The sequence below is a fragment of the Excalfactoria chinensis genome, chromosome 1, assembly GCF_039878825.1.
Source record: "Excalfactoria chinensis isolate bCotChi1 chromosome 1, bCotChi1.hap2, whole genome shotgun sequence".
Taxonomy (NCBI): Eukaryota; Metazoa; Chordata; class Aves; order Galliformes; family Phasianidae; genus Excalfactoria; species Excalfactoria chinensis.
In genome coordinates, this window is record NC_092825.1 from 17,102,042 (window position 1) to 17,117,948 (window position 15,907).

At 36.5% G+C, this 15,907-nt stretch overlaps 1 protein-coding gene across 4 annotated transcripts in view; it reads right to left on the reverse strand.

Annotated features, from left to right (window-relative positions):
* Nucleotides 1-1,369: 1,369 nt before the first annotated feature.
* Nucleotides 1,370-15,907, reverse strand: part of BRD1 (bromodomain containing 1) — a 63,521-nt gene continuing 48,983 nt past the window's right edge. For all 4 annotated transcript variants that reach the window (XM_072327090.1, XM_072327091.1, XM_072327093.1 and 1 more), the window contains 5 exons: nucleotides 13,167-13,302; nucleotides 11,141-11,268; nucleotides 8,279-8,388; nucleotides 6,062-6,216; nucleotides 1,370-4,904 (listed from right to left, as the gene is read on the reverse strand). In XM_072327090.1, the coding sequence (XP_072183191.1) occupies nucleotides 4,721-4,904; nucleotides 6,062-6,216; nucleotides 8,279-8,388; nucleotides 11,141-11,268; nucleotides 13,167-13,302 (713 nt within the window). In that variant the 3' untranslated portion in view covers nucleotides 1,370-4,720. The remainder of the gene's footprint in view (nucleotides 4,905-6,061; nucleotides 6,217-8,278; nucleotides 8,389-11,140; nucleotides 11,269-13,166; nucleotides 13,303-15,907) is intronic.

Consider the following 15,907-nt stretch of genomic DNA (forward strand, 5'->3'; position numbering starts at 1 on the left):
CTACCAGGTTGGTCAAGTGTGATTTTCTCTTAGTGAATCCATACCGAATGTTCCTGATAAACTTGTTCTTTGCCAGTTTCTTGGAGATGACACCTAGAACAAGCTGTTCCATCAACTCACCAGGGACAGACATGAGACCGACAGGCCTATAGTTTCCAGACTCCTCATATTTCCTTTTTGAAAGACTAGAACAATGCTGGCTTTTCTCCCATCCTCAGGCACCTCTCCCATTCTCCATGACCTGTCAAAGATGATAGCGTGTGGTTCGGCAGACACTTCTGCTGGCTCCCTTGAGATGGCTCACTTTCTGGGTCATGTTATGGGAGGCAGATAAGCAACATCTGTCACTATGCTGCTTGGCTTGGCACATTCCCCTGCCAGTCACAGTAATGTAAGCTTGGCCATTTTGGGCCCCACCCCCTTCGTTTTAAAGCACACCTCACTAGTTTGGGGCAGCCTGCTGCCAGAGATTGCCCTGCCTCTCCTAGATAGGGGAATCCCACGCCTCTCTATAGAAATTAAGTCCCACTGTCATGAAAACCAAAACCCCTGAACCAGCACCAGCCATGGAGCCAGGAATTGATGTGCCTTATGCACCTATTCGTGGTTTCCCTCATTCCTTATACTGTCAGAATTGAAAAGAAGAAAACTTGGCCACCAGTGCTCTTCACTTGTGCTCCCAGGGCATTATGGTCTTTTCTGATTCTGCCCACGTTCCACCTTCCATCATCAGTCATGTCCACATTTATTGTATTATTTATTATAAATGATTGTTATATAAAAGCGTACACAAGGAAACTGAAAAGCGTTAAGCACGTGGACAGTTAATACTTCCTGCATTTGCATTTCACTTCTGTATGTTACAGACTTCCAGAATTATTTTACTGTTAAAAAACAACATTCACCAATGCAATCAGGCATAAGAGCTTTTGTTTAACTGAATCCCTTGAGAATATCCACAATACAACCTTCCTTTATCAGTTTATAAAGCAGAACAAGCATCTCATCTTTCACCTCCAAACATGAGTACTTTTGTGGGTAACTGCTGCATGCTCAGCTTCCACAATGTCACCAGCAGAGCAAACAGCTCTGGGTAATGGTCTGTTCATAATGCTTGAGAATGAACCTGGAGTAGAACCCTCTTAACAGGAATTAACAGCTAAGTAAACTGTGCAAAAAGGTAACGAGGTAACATGCCTGTCATGTCAGAGAGCCAGAGTCTGGAGTTGCTGCTCTACGTATCAGCTCTATGGTGAAAAATATGCACTCCCCAAACTTGCAGCAAGGCCTGAGAAATCTATTTGTAATATATTACAAAAAGTAGAAGCAGAAAAGACTGTTCAACAGCAAGAAGTTTTAATAGCAGCATTTTAAAAAGAAAATATTAAATATTCTTGTGAATGTTGATGGTCTGTGTGTATTGCTCCCTCTAGTGTAAAAATACAAAAATCAACAACAAACATTGCAAAATCCACTGCATTTGGTAACAAATACAAACTTTTTTTTCTTTTCTTTTTTTTTTTTTTTTAGAAAAAGAAAGTTATTACACTTTTTTTTTTCTTTTTTCTTTTTTTTTCCCCTAAATATTTATAACATGATTTCTCACATATTAATACAAGAGAGGACAAATTAACTTTGTTTTAGCTTCTGATCCGGGATTCTCACTCTTTATTAGCCGGGGATGTTCACACCAGAATTGACAAGTGAGTATACAGATCCACACCCTGCTTATACTGCTGTGACGCTCCATGAGATAACAGTAGGATACCTTTAGGTAACATGTTGTTTCCTCCTTTTACCTCCACTGGAATACTAATTTCTACTCCATGATTACTTCGGTTACTAATGGTCAAAGAGCAAGGTCTAAAACATAGTGAAACACATCCTCAGATACATGCGTATTTATTTGACTATTGAGATAGACCATAAAATTAGGAAACAAAGCAATTTTGGAGATCAATCTTCCTTCCCTAAATAAGCATGCATTTCCTTAAAACACATCACTGACGAGCAACAAGTCTGAGAAATCATTTTACATATGAAACCAACCTGAAGAATCACTGGATAATACTTTACTTTGGCATAGTGTAGGAAAAGCTGTAGCCACTGCTGCAACCTGAGGTCTGGGACAGCTTCCATCAAATGCACAGAAGAAAAAAAATCACAGCCTTCCATGCCCATTTCAGCGAACGAATACACAGAGTAGTTTGTACAGGTCTTCTCTCAAAATCAAGAAAAAGTTACCTTCTCCAAGAACTGACAGGAGATGCCTCTCTGCCTGTATAACTTATTAAGTGGGAATTTATACTTCAAAGGTATCAAAGTTCTACCCATATGAAATTATCATCTTCCTACCCTGAACTCCAATTAGTTTTCCAAAGTCTGAAAGACCCCCAAAACTCATTTTCTCTTCCTGCCAATCATTATCCCGTTTCACACACACTGATCTGGCAGCCCGTGTCTGAAACACGACCTGGCACAGGCTACTGCTGAAGGCTCTCTTAAAAAGCATCCCTAGAAGATCACAAGAGGTCTTACTGTCTCAATATCATGAAAGTTAAGCTCAATTCCCATCGAACATAAGCACAGTGAAATGGCAGATCCTCAAAGTCCTTACACAAAAGTACTAGCTAAAGCAAATGACCAAATTTTCATTTTAGTTTTCTACCCGATGTGTCGATTGTTTCTGTCACAGCAGAACACCTGCCATCGCTATTTCCCCTGAAGCAAAGTTTACTGTCAAGACCAGGAGAACTGTTTGTTCAATCATTTGTGAAACTTATCCAACTGAACTCTGCAATTACCGTAGTCCATTACAGGCAATTGCACTCAGCTAGTAGGGCATAACTAGAACACCTAGCACACAGAGGGCTCAGTGAGGATGGCACTGCATGCTGCAGCAAGAAAGTAAGGTTCTGGAACTAGCACCTCTTTATCAACTCAGTCATGGATTAAGAGAATGGGCGCTACAGCAAAATTTCAGGGGCCAAATTCAGCACAAAATTAACAGTTGAGAAAGAAATTTTATTTCAAGCTTCTAAGGGGGTATTACAAACAACAGAGAATAAAAACATTAAAAACTATTTATAAAGTAACTGTCCCTTTAAAATAAAGACTCAAGCAGGTTTAACAATGAAGTATGCTATCCATGAAGTTTTAAAAAAAGGTTTAAAAAGTATTGGTTTTGCTGTATTTGCTAATCCTTTATAAAAAAAAGCTGGGCATAAATACTTCGTGCATTCATATGCATTATTTGGTGTTTCATATTATATAACTTGGTACAGTATTTAAGATACCACTGCAAAAGAGTTCAAACAGTGCATTTATAAATAATGGAGTCATTATAAATCACATTGCAAACATACCTTGCCATTTTCATTGTTACAAATTCTGTATTCTCAGTGAAGGTAGGAATAAAGTAGCTACAACAATCAATATCTTGACTTTATTATTATTATTTTTTTTTAATATAAAAATGCAATTCTGGAAACCCCCCTCCTTCTTCCCCCTGCCCAAACATAATGCTTTACTTCTTAAAAATAAAAATAAAGTACTAATTCTATATACATCACATGTACCATACAAAAATGTATCCAAAGTTTCTATTGCTACCAAAGTGTTCTAAATTAAAAGTTACATAAATCCCCTCCGTGGAAACAGAAGATTACAAGTTACAAAAAAATCAAATTACACACAAACCATCAAGTTATTTTATACAATTTCCAATACATTTTTTTTTTCTCCCAAAGCAAGTTGTCTTCTCATGTGCCTGTATAAAAATGCATATCAATATATTTGTCAATTTTATTTTTCATTATAAAGCAAATTAATACATTTTCTACAATAAATAAAACACAGGGAGGCACATATATCAATAAAATAAAATCAATGGGAGATAAATGGGATATGGTTTTGAAAGAAATAATGTGCTTGCAGGCTTTAAGCCAGATTTGTTTAAAACAAAAACAATCTTAAGCTATTTGGGCAACTACGGAGTGTTTTTGGTGATTTGCAAGTGATGTACATAGTAGATTTTTTTTTTTTTTCCTTGATGCCTTTCTCACAAAGTACCCTCCAAAATAATGCAACTTCCTTTCTTAAAATACATATTTCTAATTGTAAATTTACATCAGTCTTAAAATATGTGGTACTTTGTGCAAAGAGCAATGATTTACACAAACATTCAGAAGTCTTTTTTCAGAAGCTACAGACCAAGGAAGAAATGATACAAGCAGCACCATATCGTATATGATTTAGGCAAACATATATTTGATGTAATTTTGATATTAGGCTTTACAATTCACTAAACACCTTAAGCTGGAAGATGGTGCTTAGGTAACTTAAACTTAAAAAGAAAGAAGGAAATAGCATGAAAACAAAAACCAACTCCCTCCCCAGCAAAATTATAAAAGAAATTAAAGAGCTATCTAAAATCAGAATAAGTTAAGTGTTGAATATACAGTTATGTACAATTATGCACACTATGAACAAGATGTTTTAACATGTTTAGTGGACAATCCTCCAAACTATAATAAGATAAAATCATTTGTCAATATGGCAATGGTGATTTAGAAGAATTGCTCAACAATTTCAAGTTTGCAGAACTCAGCCACTGAATCAACAATTAAGGGGTTGTATCTTCAATACATTCTTTCAGACAAAGAGGTTTATAAGTAGAGTTCAAGTCTGTGTGGTACTTTTCATGCCTTGGTAGAATCTGTTAGTCAATATCACTGAAGTCACTGACTGGTTCTCCATGTACTCTACTCAGGTGGTTCATAGCACGATCAAAAGCAATCCTTACTGCTTTTCGAATGCTTGAGTTGCGACCTTCCATCATTTTTAACTTGTCTATGGTCTCATCTATCCCAAGGGGAACCATTTTGGATTTGGGAAGCCACTGCCTATAAGAAAGGGCAAAATAAATAAGTTAAATGTAAAATAACAACATAAAGGTTGTACAGAACTGCAAGGCCTGCTATATCATAATTCCAATTAGTGGGTCACATTTGCCATCTTAAATAAAGTAGTAAAATTCCTTTTATATTATTACTTGCCTTAAATATTTTTAAAAATACATAATATTAAGAAAGTATCTTCCATGAAACAAAGAATACACTCTAATTCAACTGGTAATGTATTATTTAGTGACAAGTATCAACTGACTGAAATTGGCATGAAATATTTATGCAAGTTAATTTAGAATCACACAGTCACAGCACATCCCAAGCTGAAAGGGAACAAGGATCATGGAGTCCAGCTCCTGGCTCCACACAGAACCACCCAAAAATAAAACCCTAAGTCTGAAATTATCGACCAGATGCTTCTTGAACTCTGACAGTCTGGGACCATGATCACCGCTCTGGGGTGCTCATTCCAGGGCCCAATCATGCTCTGGTGAAGAGCCTTTTCCTAATAGCTAACCTGACCCTCCCCTGTTGCAGCTCCCCTGTTGCAGCTCCACGCTGTTCACTCAGGTCCTGCTGCTGTCACCAGAAAGCAGAGATGAATGCTGTATTTTCAGTCTCCCCATGATGCAGTTGTAAGGTCACCATGAGGACACCTCTCAGTCACCTTTTCTCTGGGCTGGAAAAACCAAGGGACTGCAACTGCTCCTCACATATCCTGCCCTCTAGACCCTTCATCTTCACAGCTCTCCTTTGAATGCTCCCTAATAGTTTTGTGTCCTTACACTGCGGAGCCCAAACTTGAACAAAGAACTCAAGGGAAGGCTGCATGAGCACAGTGCAGGGCACAACAATCCCTGCGCCCTGCTGGCCTGGTACATTCCTGGGTTCATTATCAGCACCAGCTTGTATATCAAACCAAAAGATTATTTAACACTTTCCATTATTGCCTTCCAAATAGACCACAAATAAGTACCCTTCGGTACAATGTGCCTTAGTTCAAGAACAAACTTCTGTATGAAATTTTAACATTCCAGTTGTTATAATCACGGGGAAAAGTATTTTTAAGACAGCATCTTAATCATTTCTTAGATTTAAGCTATAGAGTTAAAATTTTAAGCCACTGTATCAAGCAAAACATTTCAATAACATACCAACTTCTTTTATTGTCAAAAAACAGTACTAAGAATAGTTTCTCATCTGATTTGGTCTGCATTTGTTCTCCAATCTTCAATACATCCAAAGGTGGCACTGGTATAGTAACACCATTGTGATGACCAGCAACACGAGGCATTTTAGGGTCAATAATCTGTAAAAGAGAAGAAAAAAGATTTCCTGCTTTTTAAAACTGCATTTTATGTGTGAAAGAAGAAATAAACCCAACCTGTGTAACATGTTCCAGTATGAATATTTATTTCTGCAAAGAACAAGTTAATCGCACAAAATCTCAATCAAGAACAGTTTTAAACAAAGGGAAACAAACAAACAAACAAAAAAGCGGGAAAAAAAGTAATTTTCAAATACTTTGTGTAAGCTACTTAGTTATCAGACATGGCAACTCATTTTTCAGTGAACTGTGCTGTGAGAATCACAAATGAAACTCCTTTGTAAGTAATGCACAGCATTAACAACTGCTCAGCTGCCACCAAAAATGGTGTCTGCTCCACCCACCTCCTCTCCAACAGACTCATTATTTTTCCAGCTTCTGCATTAGTATCTACTTTAATTTACAATAAGCTGGTAATGGAAATAAAAAAAAACTAATACTGTAGAGAGTTCATAGAAATCACAAGAATCTTCTTCTCTTGACTGAGGTTAAAATATCAATCAACTAATCACACAGAGAAACACCTCTGTTTACATAAAGGAGAGAAAAGGAACTTTGTGGCACCTCCTACTTATGATCAGTTTACCTCCAACAACAAAGTCCACCATTCAAGAAACAATCAATCACAATATAAACATCTGATCCAAGTGTGCACTGATGAGTGAAATTCATGCTCAGAACCTTATCTCCACTAGTTTTAAATGACTGCGTAACTACACTACATGATCTCCCCAGTACATATATGTCAAAGCAGGCATATGATCATCTAGTTTACTGTATCAATAAGGACAGGCTGGCCTGCTGGGCTGAGGCCAATGGCATGAATCTCAATTACACTAAGCGTTAGGCCCTACACTTTGGCCACAACAACCCCAGGCAACACTACAGGCTTGGGGCAGAGTGGTTGGAAGACTGTGTGGAAGAAATGGACCTGGGAGGTATTGGTTGACTCTCAACTAAACATGATCCATCAGTGTGCCCAGATGGCCAAGAAGACCAATGGCATCCTGGCTTATATCAGAAATGGCATAGCAACAGCAACAGGGAGGTAATTATGCCTCTGTACTCAGCTCTGATGAAACCACACCTCAAGTACTGGGGAGTGTCTCAAGAAACTGTGATTGTTTAGTCTGGAAAAGAGAAGGCTCAGGAAAGACCTTATCGCTTTCTACAACTATCTGAAAGGAGGCTGGAGAGAGGTGGGAATTAGCCTGTTCTCCCATGCATTAGTAGTAGGACTGGAGGGAATGGTCTCAAATTGTGCCTGGGGAGGTTCAGGTTGGATATTAGGAAAAATTTCTTCTCTGAAAGAGTGATCAGGGGCTGAAACAGGCTGCCCAGGCAGGTGGTTGAGTCTCCACTGCTGGAGATGTTCAAGAAACCTTTAGATGTTGTAATAAGGGACATGTTTTAGAGGGGAAATATTGGTGGTAGGTGGACAGTTGGTCTAGGTGATCTTGAAGGTCTTTTACAATCTTAGTTGAAAGTAATGAAGCCACAGACTATTTCTCTGGCACCAAATGCCCAAAGCCACTCAAATACTTCAGAAAAAGTATTTTCTCTACAAGCTGTTGATTTAAGGAGAACTGCATGTCTTTCTCCTAAAACAACACAGACAACAACTTTTAATTTATGCATACAATTCACAACTGGATAAAATGATTCAATTTATACTATCAAGTACTTTGTTTCTTTAATAAGCCTCAGAAACAAAACAAATAGAATATTTTTATGCTCATTTTGCAAGATGTCTGTCAAATGCTTAGTCAGCCAATCCTTTAAACAAAACTGTATACTGCAGTAACAAAGCCTAGTGAAATATGTACGGTAGTGGATATTATTGGCTCAATATATGGTATTGTAATAATTTTACAAACAGAATTCATGAAAAGCTATAAAGATATAAAGAGAGACAAATTGATCCACTTTTACTCATGGTAATTTATAACTTCCCATTCAAGCAGAGTCATGGATCAAGATTTTTAAACCATAAACAGTATTGCTATTTGTATCAGTACGTACTGACAGAAAACTGTGCACTCACCAGAGCTGGGTAAGAGGGATATCCACTGCATTTGGCCCATACTACTTTCAGAGGCTCAAGAACAGATGTTGCAGCATCAGTCGAAATCCACATACTGCTATGACCAACTTCTGAAAACAAACAATAATTCCATGTAAGATTAGTATTTTAAAGAATGAAGCCTTAGACAAATCTTCTGCAGTTGTTTTCTAACCAATAAAACACTATAATTAGAAAACAAATGTATGCCAGTGACACTTTCTACAGAAACATCAATAAAAAAAGAGATAGCATTCCTACCTATTACTTATTCCTCCTTTTTAAAATATGCAGTGCTTATTATGACATCTGACATGCAAGTATACATTTTGACATTAAAAAACAGTGCTAAAGGAAAACAGATTCAAAACTTGCAGGAGAAGTAGTAGTGGGGGAAAGATTCTTGAGCTGATCACTAAACAAAGAGGCCAGACATTCTCCACAGCATATTATCGGTCAATTTTCAAACAGGCTTTCCACTCAATTACAGCTTATTTCAATTAATAATAGTATCAACATCCCAAGAAAATACTGTATTGGGAAGTTTAACCCTAGAGATTCACTGTCCAGAAACAAAAGTTATCAAAATGCAGTAATTCATAGTAACCTGCCACCACAACTTAAACAAGATGTTAAGATATTTCTGAAGCTATAATTGTTACAGGTTCTATCACAGCTATACGTATCAAACGAGCAAAAGAACCAAACACAATTTCAAAAGAACATGGGGATGTTTCCTATTAATGCCAGCAGGCTTGCTTGACAGATGAGTCTTTTAATCACTAGATTCCATTATATACAACCATGGAAATGATGTGTTTCTACTGCTCTTTGGTGGTTGCTGTTTTCGTTTTTTTTTTAACTGAACTATGTAGCCTTGGAAGAAATGATACTAGATCTACTTACTGGCTTCTTTACTTGTTCTTTTCTACATATTTTTAGAGAGGATTTTTCAGGATTTTCTTTATTGTCTCAGTAAAAGCCACAACACTCTTCAGATATATCAAAAAACATAAAATAGAAAGAATACATATAGGCATTCTTATGCTCCTAAGACTACAGCTGAATATACTAAATACTGGACACTATGGAAACACATGTCACTACCAGAATGGCTTATCTGTATTTATCTTAAAACAATTGAACAAAGTAACACCATGAAGAAAGTAATTTAAGCAATTTTATATCTCTGCTTTATTAATATTAGTACGTTAAGCATTCACATGGAAGCTAGACAAAGTTATGTTTAAATTAATATCTGTATCTGTTACTTAAAAACATCGTGGGCCTTCCTTTTTGGAACAGCGAATAGAAGAAACCAAAGAAGCCTACAATATTCTTAGCTACAGAATTCATATAAAATGAAGAAACCATATTTCAATGAAGTGCAGAAGGTGATTCATAATCTAACTGCATGCAGCAAGGCTCCTTCAGAGACTTCTTGAGCGTAACAATTGGGAAGAATCTCAGATTATTTTCCTAGTAAGGAATTTATTCCTAATGGTGTTAGGGGTTAGGTTTAGTTACCTAGCACACATGGTTAGTACTTTTGTCATACAAATCATTTACTTCCTCAATCTGTAAGTGAGAATGCGTTTAAGTTAACAGTCATGACAATGTACTCCTAAGTCTTTTAAATGACAATACTCCAAACATTTGAAAACTGACAGTAACGAAATACCTAACATCAGACTTCAGAAACAATTTAAAACACTTCAAAGACAAGGATGTCTCATTAAACATTTCCTCCCCTTGCATACTTTCTACTTCTCACAATATTTCAAAAACAACTGATATGTTGGGTTTTTTCCATGAACATTCTCATAAAGAGGTTCACAGGTTGAACTTTTTAAGGGCAGGTTGAGCAAAACACCCATTAGGTGTTAGCATCACAAGGTTCAAAACTTAAGATGCTCTTGCCTTCAAAAACTGAGCTAAGAACTCCAAGACTCAGCATCTGCACAGCTTTCAGAAAGGATGGAGGTTTTTTTTCTGTAGGGCAGTTACTAATGAATTTTGTTTTGAACAAAAAACTTCAGCCTCAAATAAGAAAGCCTTCTTTGACTGAAATATGAAGTTAAGAGTGCACAGCACTGTAAGTTTGCTTTTTTTTCCCCCCAAGGACAACAAAATGGATCATATTGGAAGGAAAGTACAGAATAAGACAAAGACACAGATAAACACACTGGAAAGACATGAAAAGCCCTGGTTAAATGGAGAAGAGTTGCAAGGTCAGAAACTAAAGACAGGTCTGCTAGACACAGCAAGCCTGATCCCCAGCATCAGTGTACGAACACTATATTCTACAAACACAACTCTCCTTACAGATGAGACAACTCGTATTTTGAAAAGCAATTAAAAACACACACAAAAACAGAAGATACATTATCAAAACATAACACATTCTCTAAAATCTGGTTATTATGCTCTACACTTTAAAAATTTCCACTTTTTTCCAACTTTTTTATTTTATTTTTTTTTTTTCCTCCCTGAATCAAAGCAAACCATGTCTTACTCATCTGTCAATACAGAAAAGTAGGGAGGAGTAAGCTTCAAATCAAAAAGGAAAAATGCAAACAGACCCACAAATAGTACTGCAGTTCGAGTTTTGCTTGTACTACTGGAGCAGCCTAAATCACTTTAAATGTCACTTTCTGATCCAAACCAACATCTTTTCTCCTTGCAGTTTTAAAAAAGTTGAAAGTAAAAGCATTTTCTGCTGTGCTATCAACATCACTTTCTGAACTCTCAGATGTTTTTCAGCAGAGAAAATAAGAATCAGTTAAACTAACAGACAAAATATGATTATAGAGCATTATTAAAAATACAGTCATTTATAGTTACCAGCTGCAATTCTTGCTGCTTTGGCATAGTTTCCATTTTCAATGCAAGATATCAATTCACTTCGATCCTCCAATGTGTGTCTCCGTATAAGCGCTGGTTTGCCTTTTCCACACTTTGGTAGGCTGAAACTGTAGAAGTATTAATACTATTAGTCAATGAATTAACATAGCTCACTAACAATGAAGATATTAACAAGAATTTTAAATTCTATATTTATATTCTATAAGGGGAAATAATATATCATACCAGCAAACCAGTGAATTTCATGCAATAAAAATTAACATAAGAACTAAAATCAAGAATTACTTTTACACACGTAACACACTAGTTATCAGCAAAAGACAAACAGTATTCAACTGCACCTCAACTTTTGAGCATGTATAACCTGCACCATGTAGGAGCAGCTGCTTTGCCTTCAGAGTTACAAAGGATACTGGCCAAATGAAACCTCTGCTCCAACAGTTCCACTAACCAGAAAATGCAATTATTTTCTTGCTCTTTTCATTACAAATTCAAACTCTTCAATTGTGAAAGCAATGTCTATGTACAAAGAGTGGAAGCTGTGAGTTTCCTTGAGATCGAAGAATGTGAACAGCAATTAGAAACAAGTTGCATCCCCAATATATCATGCACAAGAGATGCAATACTAAATTATCTTATTCCTGAAAACCTGTTTGACGCAAATGCATTGAAACCAGTCCTTTAAGCAATTTCATATGAAATATGAACAGATAAATGAGTCTAAAAACAAACAAAAAAAAACACAGGAGAAACTCAAAAAAATAGTTTCATCTTATACAACTCTATGTCCTGTCCTACTGTAACAAACTCTGTTCTTCTATTACATATTTTCAAACTTGTTCACCTGTCTCATCACACTGACAACTAAAAGAGGCTTACTATCACCTACCACATTCCTAGTCTAAGAGAGCAATTATCAGCTACTGTTAACGCCATGGATCCTAACAAACCCACCCAGTTCCACAACCAATGCTCCACTGCCATGTTACTGCCATCCTACTCACATAAGCCCAAAACTGGAGACAATTACAAGGACTGCTCTGAAAGTAATACCTCCTATTTTATTACGTTGATCCACAACATCAGTGGTAGATGTGGTGGTATGACAGTAGAGACTGAACCTTCCTGATAATACTCCATTACATTTCATTTGCTGTGTGACATATGGCAGCAGAGGGGCAATCTGACATTTTATGGAAACCAAATAGTGGATGTGAGCTCAGCAAGGCAGTGGGTGGTGCATTTCAGCAGTGGTGATATCAGGTCACCTCTGCTGGTGCTGATTTTTATGAGTGTGGCAGGCAGGCTCATGTTCATCAGAGGCAAAAATACATAGCTAATAGAGGTGATTTTGTTGAAAAAGAGTGTTTTGCAGCTTCCTCTATCAAACAGTCTCACTGTGCTCTTTGTATCTGTTGTAGTATCCATGGAAATAAACAGGTGGTGTTATATTTGTCCATTTTTGGAAGATGGTGCACTGGTGACAGTGGTGACTATTCTGACAGCCTTATAATTAGCAACAGACTGCACAAGGAAACAACGAATGCTTGGTATTGAGGTGCAATATAATCACTGCAGAAACTAACCAGTGACCTGAGTCACAGAATGATAGTCTACAGTTTCACAACTGCTGAATTTGTCTTCCTCGTGCAGAAGACTCAGCTATGTACATTGCCCCTTCTTATGACCCCTGCAATCTAAATACATGCATTTTTGAGTTCAGGTAATTACAACAAAATTCTACACGGATAAACTTGTGTATGCATTTATAGAGATCAGAAAAGCAAGACAAACACAGTTAATAGCAAAAAACCTGGATCTGCAATAACCCAAATAGAACAGTGGAATACCAGTAACCCTAGAAAGCACCTCAGGTTTGATAAACAACTGAGAAAACTTAAACATTTTTTTTCTAAAATGTATGCAATTGTTCAATGTGGATCACAAGTAGCAGGAAAAACCTGACATATTCAACCACAGATTCATAGTTGAGATTTAGTTTTACCTGGTGTTACACAAAAGACTGTTACTAGATGAAATACTAGATTCTGATGCACAGCGGCGACGAGGTTCAACTTTTCTTCCTGCAGCATCATCTAATGCTCTCTCTTTACTGCCGTCACCAAAACCATTCGAGAGACCTATGGAACAACATAAAAATAAACTGTATCAAGCTGGAAACCACATTGTTTTCAAGAACAATTTTATATACTTAAACACTGTGTCATTACTCTTCTTAAGTAACTCTTAAGTATTTTGATGAGATGAAAAAGAAAGAACAAACTAAAACAAAATACTCAGAAGACAGAAGTATTATAAATAGCAGGATCTTGTCATCTGGTTTTAAAATTTAGGATGGAAATTTACATAACAAAAATAGTGAAGATCACAGTATGGAAAATGCCAAATGGAGTATCAAATTAGTTTCCGTTTGCAATGCTTCCAACATGTAGTTTACTAAAACAGCCTGCAGAAGCTGGGTAGAAAAGCAAAGGAAAAAGAAATTTTACACATCAATCAGATTTACTGTGTCAACAAAAAACTCACTCGAATACACAGTTACAAAAAGCAATCAAGAACTACTGACAATTATTTCCAAATACAGTAAGAGTGGTAGGGATTCTCTCATGAAGTTATCTAGTTCTTCCTGAAAGACTTTTAGTAAATTAAAACTGAGATCATAATATTCATTTTCTGAGACCGAAACTTACTAGTATGTACCTGATTTTATTTTTACTATCTTTCCCCAACACGAGTTTAGATATTGTATTTTTACTTCACAAATTTAATGAAAATTTAACAGAAAACTCCTGATTCAATGGGCTGTCATTAATCCTTCCCTGGCTTGCCAATTCAGAAAATGCTTAGAGCTTGTTAAGCTATTTGATTAAACAGATCACTGAAAAGGTTTGGAGTAGCTTTTGTAAGAATTTTCTGTTTTCTTTTTTATGACAGAATCCAACATCAACTCCAAAATATCAACAGAATTGGCTGAAGACAACAGGACTAGTTTGGAAACAGCTACTACAAGCTGTAGACTGCAAAGAGAACAGAATTTTAACATGAACTCAATCCTGACTACATTTAGTTTCTGACAGTAATTGAAGTTTTCACTTAATATTTATGACCAGCATACTTCTCTTAATGCAAGAATGAATCCCTCATCACAGCCATCCTATTACTGGTCTTAAAAGTCATCATGATTTTTGTTCATGGTTAATTAACTGATGCATCTTCACATGCATGTCTATAAGGCATTGAACTAAAAGGAAATTAGGACAGAATTCCTTTTTTTTTTTTTTTTTTTTTTTTTGCTTCAGTTTGTCTACTACAAAGATTTCTGCAAAGAAGAAGGACAACTAATAAACTTAAGTTGAGCAAGTTACTTCATACTATTCATTTATTTCAATGTGTTCCCATTTAGTAACCTCACTCCCCCCAAAGACCTTGCATTTAGATTAATAGTCTGAATTATTTAAGAGTTTATTCAGTAGTCTATAATATTTAAATACGAGCATTCTCTTTCACTGCCTTTTAGTTTACATTACAGAATATTTAAGAGTGTTTCTGAACTCCTATATTTGGCCTTAATTTCCTACACAAGAAAAAAAGAAAAAGTAGGACTTAAGTCCTACACTATGTGAAAAGCTTGTAGAAACAGAGCGTGCTTTATGAAATAGCTTAACCACCCCTTAAGACTATCATGGTATGCTTTATATACTCTCTGAAATGAAAAGCTGAAGAACTACTTTCTGAAGATAAAAAGAAAAAAAAACAAAAAAACACATCTCAAGTCTCAACAAATAGCTTTTCTATTCTCCAGTACACCAAGCCTATTTTTCAAGTGAGTTGCAAAAACTTTTGTTTTCAACCTGCCACAAACCAAGCACACATTAAGTTATCAGGCAGGCACCTAGTTAATGTACATCAGCTACCAGCAGAAACAAGTTAGATCACAGATTACATTTTAACTCCATGAAAGATCAAGTAAACATTGCTATCACAGCCAGAGCAGGGTTCAGGTTCCCAATGAACTGAGAAAGTTAAAGGAAACGTCCTAAGAGTATTTAAGTGTTTAACTGCATGTATTCCAAATACAACTTACACCAGTGCTAAATGCATATATATGTATAGGACAAAAAAATGTGTCGGATGTGGCTTCCCATTCTGATTGCTTCAGTAAGTTTCTGATTATGCTGCTACTTGCATGGATAGTTTTTAGCACCCTCGGTTCCTTGCAACAGTTTCTTCTCATCTACACCTCCTCAAGAGCAAGAATGTAACTCTGTGATTAACTAGTTTGCAGGCGCATACACACGGAGGTAAGTAACAATGTGATTTCAGGAGGGATGATGCTGAGAAACAAGGAAAGCAACAGGAATATGCAACTACAGCAACAGGGACAGCTCTCCGCAGTGGCAGTCCTGTTTAAACAGACTGCATCAGGAATATAAAACCTCATTTTACAGCAAAGTTCTTCTAATCAACAGAATGCTTGGCAACGCGGGAAAAAGGGGAAAGGGGAAAAAAGGGGCTCAGTCTATGCAATGCGCTCTTAGAATATTGCCTTACAACTTCTTTAGAATGGAAGACCTCAACGCTTCAAACAAGCAAAACACTCTTCTCACAAGTGCAGCAGTTCCCATGTGACCCAACAACAGAGAAATCCTGACACAACATTCTTGTGTTTTATGATATAAACAATGTGCAAAAAATGAACGAATATACTATGTAGGTCACTCCAAA